Here is a 10,338-nt window from a genome sequence, read left to right as displayed (position 1 = left end):
TTTTCCATTACACAATATTTTTGCTTGCAATTCAGAATATTTGGCTTTTAGTTCATTAAACAAAACTGAGAAAAAGTTTAATATAGTATGTTATCCTCTAAATCAGGAGTCTGCAAACCTTTTCTATAGAGCCAAATGCCAAATATTTTCAGTTTTTCAAACCATGTAGTCTCTGTCGCGGCTATTAAACTCTGCTACTGTAGTACAAGAACATCCACAGAAAATTCACCGTAGACATATGTGAACCATTGTGTGTGACTGTATTACAATAAAAATTTATTTACAAAAACCATGGGGTGGGCCAGTTTAGCTTATGGGTCATAGTTTACCAAAGCCTGCTATATTTTATTTTCTATTAATATAAAAGATCAATACATGTTATGCTAAAACAAAAGAGGCCTCTCCAGCCCTCAGCAATGGGCAGGAAAGTCTGTGCAGCTGGAGTCAAGAAGATGATGGGATGGACCAAACACACGTGACCAATGACAGGAGTGATGCACTTGATGAAGCTTGACCTGCGGGAGGGCTTCTTTGGGGAAGAGGGCTGACCCTGCTGATTTTGCATTCTAAGAATGATGCACTTTCACTCTCACTGCCCCTTGAAAAGATAATGACAGGCTTACCACATAGAAGGGTTTTTTTCAAATTTAAGAAACCCCAAGTTGGCTTTCCTAGCTCCCCAGCACAGCCTTCTCTCCGTCATCCCCATTCATGGGTGCTAGAGACAAGCTTCCTTCAAGAGTTCTCAGGTCTGATCTGCAGAGGAACCACCACAGCCCCTGGGATGTGGCGAGTGCCATCCTTACTCTGGACTGGTCCCACGACAGGACTCACCAGCCCCTCCTCAATGGAGGCAAAGGACCATTGCCTCTTTGCTGAAGACTTCCCAGGGCTCCTTTTTATCCTGCTCTTCCTTGCAAAATTTCTAGAGCCCACAGATGTGCTGGGTGGTCTTCTTCTCTCTGCAAGGTGATACCAGAGCCCATTCCCAGCAAAAAGGAGACAGCAGAGGTCTACTGGAGAGGCTTCACACTGGGGATATTTCGAGGGTGGCCAGTTTTGGACTTCTCCTGCAGATGGAGAGGCTGGGAGGATGGGACACACATCTGGCAGCCAGCACAGTGTGGAAGGCACAAAAGCCCCTCTTTTCCTCTCCCCTCCCCTTATGTTGCTTTGTCTTTTAAGCCTACAGTTATGCTGTGATTTCTACCTCTCCCACTATTCTATGGAGAAATAGGACCCAGGAGCCATTTACTTTTTACTGAATGAAGAGTTATTGAAGAAACTAAAATTAGTCTTAAAAATGAAATAAAGAGTCCATAGTAATGTAGTAACTATGTTAGCACTGAATAAGCACATTTTAAAAACTCAGAAAAAAAGTAAAGAAAAATTAAAAGAAAAAGAACACAAAAATATAAATGACCTAACAATTGGAAGAAGATCATTAGAGAAAATAGCTCTTGTTTATGCACAGGTATATTTCAGTGGTAGACTTTCCATTTGGTATACCACCTGTAGCAAGATTTTATGTCTAGTCCTTTCTGAGAAAAGAGTTTTGTGTAAAATTGAGGAATGATCCAAGAAATGCAAAACCATTGTAAATGACTCTTCTGGACTCTTTGGACCAAAAAGAAGCACTCTGCACCGTGTGGTGCAGCAGCTGCAAAATTTTCCCAAGTAGTGTGTGTACTCACACACGTGTGGACGGATAGAATGAAACTCACATACCCAGTGATGAGCTCCATGTGGCAGCCTGCTATGGTGCCTCCCAAAGACACTGCATCAGAAAATGTGGACTCTGCCTCCTACTTCACACTTTTCCAGTGCAGTCTTTGGCCACTATAGCTCAGTTACTGGTTACATGGCCATCAGTCTTTTGGAGAGAGAACAAATGCTCCTCCAAATCTACCTACTGTTTAAGACTCTCCTTCAATTGAATAAGGAAAATGTGGTATATTTACAGAATGTAATACTATCTGCCATAAAAGAATAATGAAATACTGCCCTTTGCAGCAACAGAGATGAACTTCGAGAAAAAACATAAGTGAAATAAGCCAGGCACAGAAAGGGAAATACCACCATGCCCCAACTCAAGTGGGAGCTAAAAAAATAAACAAATAAAAAAAGAAAGGAAGGAAAATACAACAATCACAATAATACGCTGAACTTTCAAAAGAAGAGAACAGAACTGAGGTTACCAGAGGTGGGAAAGNACCACCATGCCCCAACTCAAGTGGGAGCTAAAAAAATAAACAAATAAAAAAAGAAAGGAAGGAAAATACAACAATCACAATAATACGCTGAACTTTCAAAAGAAGAGAACAGAACTGAGGTTACCAGAGGTGGGAAAGTACCACCATGCCCCAACTCAAGTGGGAGCTAAAAAAATAAACAAATAAAAAAAGAAAGGAAGAAAAATACAACAATCACAATAATACGCTGAACTTTCAAAAGAAGAGAACAGAACTGAGGTTACCAGAGGTGGGAAAAGGGGAGTGGGGGTAAGGGAGGAATTAGTAAAGGGCCATGAAAAACGATTACATTATATATTATTGAATATACTAATTATCCTGATTTGAGCATCACATATTGCACACAGGTATTGATATTCAACTCTGTACCCAACAGATATGTACAATCAAATATGTTACAATAAAAACAAATTCTTTTTAATAAAAAAAAGCAAGGCCAGCCCTCTAAAAAAAAAAAAGACTCTCCTTATTGCAATAAAGAGAATTTGATGACAAAAGACAGATGGTGAGCAGCTCACTGATAGAAATCTTAGCATGTCCTGCCTTTTCTCTTCAAATTCAAGCTTCCTGAAAGAGCTACTTTGTTGAAAGGAGCCAGTGAGATTTAAAGGGCTTTCCCGACCCATCTTTACCACCCCTGCCCACTCCTACCCAGTACTGCATAGCAGAGACTCTCCATCCTAGCAATCACGAAATAGAATTGCTAAAACAATAATAAAATGTAAGTGATTAAAAAAATAAACAACTAAAAGCTATAGCTTTCCACACAAAAATAAAAGGGCTAAATATTTCATTGCAAAACTCCAAGTGATGTTTTATAAAATTGATAAATATAGGTTTTCAACTTTCTGGTTTGTGTATTATATCTAGTATTTACATTAGTTGCCATATGTGGACGAATGCTTAAACACATTTTAGAGATTTTTAAAACATGTATTATACTACAAGTTTAGTTAAATGTTATTGTACTTCAATATGTTTAATCATCTTTTCCAAAATCTTTAATGATTCTTCAAGTAAAAATGTTTGAGTTTAGAATTTTCTCTTTTTTAGCGCTGCTTTACATTTATGGACCGAGGATTTGTGTTTAAGATGGTTAACAATTACATCAGCATGTTCTCCTCTGGTGACCTCAAGGTAAAAACCATGTTCCAGGAGTGAGTTTTGTAAACTATGGCATTGTAAATAAATAAACTGGTCTCTGTGCATATCCGCCTAAAGCATTAATTCTCTATCAGAAAATAATTCCTATGCCAAGAAGAGTCAGCCTTTTACTGGTTCATGTGCAGAGTACATCTCCTCCTAAGTCCTTCCTTAATGGGGAACAAGTGGAATCAAAGTGTCCCATTTCATTTCTGTTTCCTGAGGGTGGTGAAGGGAGTGGCTCTTTTCAGCCTCTGTTTAGCTTATAGGTTTTTAGCTTTCTGGTTTGTGTATTATATCTAGTATTTAAATTAGTTGCCATATGTGGGCAAATGCTTAAACATATTTTAGAGACTTTTAAAACACTTATACCACGAGTTATAATTCTTATAGCCCAATTTTCTCTAGAATGTCTTGGTTTTAGCACTCAAAGTCCCACTTCTTGGAAACCCTCTATTCTCGGCAGAATGGGACAGTTGATCACCCCACCCACCTAGGGGTATGTGTTGGGGAGACCAGAGGAAACTTTACAGCAGTGGTTCTCAAGGTATGCTTTTTAGGCCAGCAAGGTAGCACCACCTGGAAGCTGAGCCACCACTGGTGTGGCCCCCAAATCTAATTTAACAGGACTTTTGGGTGACTCTTACACACTCAAATTTGAGAACCACTGAGCTATAGTATGGCATATGCTGAGGAGATCTAAGACTGGAAATGGGCCAGATTATGAAAGCTGTATCAGTAAAGTTTCTTGGGGTTGCAAGCAACAGAAACTGACTTGGATTCGAGCAAAAGAAAGTTTATTAGAAGGATATCGGGAGTAAATAACATTGAAGAAACAGCTGAAGAACATGAAATTTGCAGAATATCCATTTAGATATAATTGCAGTAGGCCTAAATTATACATTTTTTCAAAGGCCAAACAGAATGTGCTCGATTAATAATAATTAACCTATAATTTAATTATGTTCCTGTTCACTATGATGTACAAAGAATTAAATCAAAAACATCCTTGTTTGAAATGGCAGAATTTTAAATTATTGATTAAAGTTGCCACAAAATGCAGTTCTAAAATATCTGAGTAAATGGAATATATTTTATTTTGTGAGTTAATATTAGTAAACGTAATGAAGACAATCGTTGTCTTAATGATTATTGAGCATGCATGAGAGTGAATACAGAGCAGTTATGAATTAGCAATGCAAATTGCTCCTACTAATGTGGTTGTTCACGACACGTGTTACAGTAGCCTTAACACCATGTCTGGACTCCACTTATCCAGACATTATTGAAAAGACAGACCTGTTTGCATGGGCGGGGAGGAAGTAGAATTAATAATGTACTCTAAGAGCAAGTGGCATACAGATTCAATCTAATTTTAGGTGATATGAATCATTGTCTTCCTTAGCTCTGGATCGTAGGAGCTGATTAGTATGGTCCGTTTTACGATCTGAGTATAGTTTTCGAGAGAGCTCTGTTCATGTGGTGCATCAGGATTTTTCTCATAATATTTGTATCACAACATAAGGCAAAAGTAGCTAAAAAGGTAATGAGAAGATTCTTATCTCGTAAACACTCAATGTAGCTTACAAATGGGATCATTTCATAAGGAGCCCTTGACCAGTCTCTGAAAATAGGAGCCTAACTACCTGCACCACTTGGGAGGAAACAAAATCCTTTCATCTTAACAATGACCTCGTGGTCACACAAAAGTAACTACCTCTTTTTAGAGATAAGATTCAAGTGCAGATTTTTTTTGGTTTGTATTAATTTTCCTGGGATGTAAATAATAGTCATTTAATTTGCCTCTTTTTCAGACCTTATGCCAGTATAAATTTGATTTTCTTCAAGAAGTATGTCAGCACGAACATTTTATTCCTTTGTGTCTCCCCATAAGATCTGCAAACATCCCAGGTAATAATTCCCAGAATTTTCGTCTACACACTTCTGTTTGTTTCTCCTTTTTGTTTGTTATATTCTGTTTCCTCGGTGGCAGTTTTGTCTGAAGTTATCACATGGGTTTCAGACCCAGGTAATCTGATTAAGATGCAAGAGAGGCTGTTGGCACGTGATGATAAATATGCTCTATTTCTCAATTTTTGTCTGGTTTTTTTTTTTTTTTTTGGTTAAAGAGAAGGCCAACAAAATTATAAAACCGTTGGTTGTAAATCAAAGAATTTTAACCTTGAGCTATGCTGTTTTTCACCTAACTGGCTCCAAAAGACCACTTTCCTTTGATTTTGAGACACAAAATTACAGGGAGAAAAAGTTACCCTTTGTGAGTATAAATTCAATGTGTATAATTATTTAAAATGCAGTTCCTCAAAATGAAATGAGTTTTTACAAAGAAAATTGATGCCGAGGAAGGAAGGAAGGAAGGGAAGGAGAAGAGGAAGAGAGAGAGGGAGGGATGGAGGGAAGGAAGGATGCAAGAGAGGAAGAAAGGGAGGGAGAACAACACTGTAAATACTTGCTACCTCTAGGCCAGAGAGATGCAGAGGTTGGGATGCAGGTAAGAACGCAGCTTCACGTTTTCGTGACTCTACTTTCTATGGAATAAATAATATATAGGAAATATATTGATTTATTAGTTTTGTGAAAAAATATATACATCACCCATCTAGACATCAGAAATGAATCAAACATCAAGATGCAAAGAAAATACTAAAATAATTTAGGAACTTGAAATATTTTACTTCTCAGCAGTGAATGAACTAGGGCACAGTTTTGATATTCATGGAAAGCAGAAACGAAGAGGGTAAAGAGCCTCCTTCTAGCTATTATAGCTTCCACTGATATTTTGGAGGGAAAAAAAAAGAGTAAAACACATGATCAAGACTATGAAGGTTTTGCCACTTTAATCTTAAATGTAAGCTACATACATTATTCCATTCTTTTCTAACTTATGAAACACATTTTATCTAATGCCTTTATAGAAAAAAGGGTAGAAATGTTATTTTGGACAATAACATTTTTAGACTTTGGGGTTTTTTTGTATTTGTTTTTGTTTTATAAACTAATGCCAAGTTATTATTGGGTAAGCCAAACTGGCTAGAATACTCAAGAGAACCAAACCTTTATTATAGGTTATTTTGATTTCAATTGTTTTAGTCTCTTTGTAAATCTGATACTATAAACAGTGAACATAAAAATATATGTTTCATACCAGGCAGATTTCTGATAGAATAATAGGTGCTCAAGTAGAAGACTAAGAATTAAAATAAATTTATGACATTCTTTTTTTAGGAAATCAAATAAATAATCTAAAGTATTTTCTTTGAAAACCAGCAATATTGAGATTCACTTACATTTTAAAACAATATATTTTAATTTTTCAGTATAAATTGCACATAGTTAATGAGTATATGTGTGTGTCTGAGTATATATATATATATGAACTTTATTTATATTAAATGTGAACTTTTTGTTTATTTACATATATTAGATCCTTTGACACCTTCGGAATCAACTCAAGAGTTTCATGCATCAGGTAAATGGTGATATTTTATATTATGTTAGCTAAACATCAATAGCCATAGCATCCTTAATATTAATGAGTGTAGATACTACAACATTCCAACTTCCAAGTGCTAATAAATAGCCATATATTTAATATCATGTAGTCAAAATATTCAAAAGTTGATTGAACTTTCCTCTTGTCATGGATAATTTAATGATTCCCTAACTTCAATTCTTTCATATTATATTCTCCAGAGGTTGAAATTTTCTTTAATTTCCCAAAGCAATAGCCATTTAATATTATTATTCCACTGAGAAATGTACTTAACCTGAAGCCCAATGATTTTTAGTTTCCTGAACTTCCACATTCAGTGCAGTCTTCATGGACTGAAAAAGTCAATATGTTTAATTTGCTATTGGTCAGTTATGAACTGGAATATTCCAGTAGTTTCTTATACTAATAACCACCTAATGGGTTGTACTGAGGATTAAATGGGATAATGCATGTAAAATGCTTAGCCTAGAGCTGGCACAATGTATGTGTTCTATACATGTGTGCTAGTCTACTGTTTTTCCCCAACTTTACTGAGATATAGCTGACAAATAAAAATTATACAATGCTCCTCAACTTCCGATGGGGTTACATCCCAATAAACCCATTCATCGTAAGTCGAAAATGCATTTAATATTCTGATAAATGCATCATAAAGTCAAAAAAATTTTAAGTTGAATCATTGTAAGTCAGGTACCTTCTGTATAAGTTGTACAGCATGTTTTGATACACACATACACTGCAAAGTGATTACCACAGTCAAGCTAACTAACATATCATCACCTCGTATAATTACTCTTTTTGTATCTGTGTGGTAAGAACAATTAAGATCTACTCTTAGCGTATTTCAAGTATACAAACATTATTAACTGTAGTTACCATGTTGTACATTTGATCTTTATAATTTTTTCCATCTTATCACTGACAGTCGGTACTCTTTGACCCAAATTCCTCCACTTCTCCCATCCGCCAGACCCTGGCAACTACCTTTCTACTATTTCTATGAGTTCAACTTCTTTAGATTTTACGTATTAACTGAGATCATGCAGAATTTGTCTTTCTGTGTTTGGCTTATTTCACTTAGTATAGCGTCCTCCAGGTTTATCCATGCAGTTTCAAACAGTAGGATTTCCTTCTTTTCTTATGGCTGAAAATTTCATTATACGTATCTATCACATTCTCTTTATCCATTCCTCTGTGGATGGACACGTATCTCAGCTATTGTAAACCATGCTGCAAAAAGTAGGGGAGTGCAGAGATCTCTCTGAGATACTGATTTCAATTTCGATAGACACATACCCAGAAGTTGGATTGCTCGATCCTATGGTAGTTCTATTTTCAGTTTTTTGAAGACCCACCATAGTACTTTCCATAATGGCTTTGTCAAGTTCACAATCCCACCAACAGTGTACAAGAGCTCCCTTTCCTCCACCCTGGCCAACACTTGCTGTCATTTGACTTCCTGATAATAGTTGTCCTAACAGGTATGAGATGACAGCTCATCATGATAATGATTTGCATCTCTCTGATTATTAGTGATGCTGAGCACTTTTTCATATACCTAATACCCATTCGTATGACCTCTTTGGAAAAAATGTCTATTTGAGTCCTTTCTTTTTTTTCTTTGCTGTTGAGTTCCTCATGTATTGGGGGTATGAGCTCCCTGCCGGATATATGGTTTGCAAGTATTTTCTCTCAATCTACAGGTTGCCTTTTCACCTTGTTAATTGTTCCATTTACTGTCTAGAAACTTTTTAGTTTGATGCAGACCCACTTGATTTTTGCTTTTGTTGCTTGTGCTTTTGGGGTCGTATTTATAAATTTATTGCCACTATCAATGTCAAAGAGCATTTCTCTTATGTTTTCTTGTAGGTGCTAGTACTACTGTTAATAGTTGCATTTATGAAGCACATTGTACAATTCTGAATAATCCATTACTACTGGACACTTTAATCTTCTTTGCTCCATACTTATGGTTCAAAATTTTGCAGCCCCCTTTGGCTTCCCTCACATCTTTCAGCCAACTTGTCCTGGGGATTTTACTTCTATACTCAGTTCCTACTACCCCAGCCCAGACACCATGTCTTCACTTGTCCTCTTCCTCCCTCAATTCTGCAGCCTCCTGTACTGTGTCCCTCACCCCACATCTCCCTGCAGTGTAATTCGTTTGCATACTGCCACCATATTAATAGGACAGTAAAGCACACATCTAATCAGGCCACTGATCTCAGAGATCTTAACATCTCATACAGAATTAAATGCAAATGGCAGAGGGACCTGAACGCCAGCTAAGGGTGTTGTAGTTAAATTTCTCGAACATCTAGTCTACCTTATCTCTCAAGCCTCAATTCTCACCACACATCTTTTGGATGATGTTCTGACTGCCACATACCTATGCTTTCAGAATTTTGTGCCATCAAAAATTATATCCTTTCTTCTCCCAACCTCCTGTCCTCTCTCCACTGCCTCCGTCTACTCCCACAAATACCTGCACTTCCAAACCTTAAGCATCCTCAAAGGCCCATCTCAACATATTCCTTCTGGTAACATTTCCAGATTTTTCCAGACACAAAATATGTTTTTCTCCTCTCAACTCCTGTAATACTGTAAACATGCCATTTTTATGGAATTTAACATTTGATGTGTGTTAGGTTGTATTTGTACTTGTGTTTGTGTACACAGAATATTCCGTATCTTACTGACTTCTCCTTAAAGATACAACACGTCTCATCTCTTAGCAAGACTGTATTACTGAATCCCTCCTAGTGGTGGGAGGGGTTGGTAAAAGTTGTTTGATATATCTGTCTCAATTATGGAGTGATTATTTGATTTTCAATGGCATGATTCCTTTTCTTTCCTTTCAAAGATATGCCTGAATATTCAGTTACAAATGAATTTTGCCGCAAACACTTCTTAATTGGAATTCTACTCCGAGAAGTTGGCTTTGCCCTGCAGGAAGATCAAGACATCAGACACTTAGCTTTAGCTGTCCTAAAAAACCTAATGGCTAAGCATTCATTTGATGATCGATACAGAGAACCAGTAAGTGATCTTCCTTTCTCCCTTCCGTAAACACCATTTAATGGCTCACTGCATTAAATGCATATCAAACCTACAAGCCTATTGATTTTTATTTGAATCATTTCTTTTGGCTACTTTTTCACCTAGAGAAAGCAGGCCCAGATAGCAAGTCTGTACATGCCCCTATATGGCATGCTTCTGGACAACATGCCAAGGATTTACCTGAAGGACCTGTATCCTTTTACTGTCAATACATCTAATCAGGTAAGCTTGCACAATACTTCACATTTCTATTTTAATAAAGAATTTGTCTTGTTTATATTTTTGCCCTGCACAACAATCCCCCTCCCCCCCACACACACGCACACACCATCTGTGAGCAAACTGGTAGCTAAACAACACTTTTGCTGGGTA

At 36.9% G+C, this 10,338-nt stretch overlaps 1 protein-coding gene across 2 annotated transcripts in view; it reads left to right on the top strand.

Annotated features, from left to right (window-relative positions):
• The first annotated feature begins 3,312 nt into the window (after positions 1–3,312).
• DOCK10 (dedicator of cytokinesis 10) overlaps positions 3,313–10,338 on the top strand; it is a 47,433-nt gene continuing 40,407 nt past the window's right edge. For both annotated transcript variants that reach the window (XM_008581626.1, XM_008581627.1), the window contains exons 1-5: positions 3,313–3,389; positions 5,210–5,306; positions 6,838–6,882; positions 9,770–9,945; positions 10,072–10,188. In XM_008581626.1, the coding sequence (XP_008579848.1) occupies positions 3,321–3,389; positions 5,210–5,306; positions 6,838–6,882; positions 9,770–9,945; positions 10,072–10,188 (504 nt within the window). In that variant the 5' untranslated portion in view covers positions 3,313–3,320. The remainder of the gene's footprint in view (positions 3,390–5,209; positions 5,307–6,837; positions 6,883–9,769; positions 9,946–10,071; positions 10,189–10,338) is intronic.

This window comes from Galeopterus variegatus, unplaced genomic scaffold, assembly GCF_000696425.1.
Source record: "Galeopterus variegatus unplaced genomic scaffold, G_variegatus-3.0.2 Scaffold2412, whole genome shotgun sequence".
In the NCBI taxonomy this organism is placed as follows: domain Eukaryota; kingdom Metazoa; phylum Chordata; class Mammalia; order Dermoptera; family Cynocephalidae; genus Galeopterus; species Galeopterus variegatus.
This window is presented reverse-complemented; position numbering and strand designations above follow the sequence as displayed.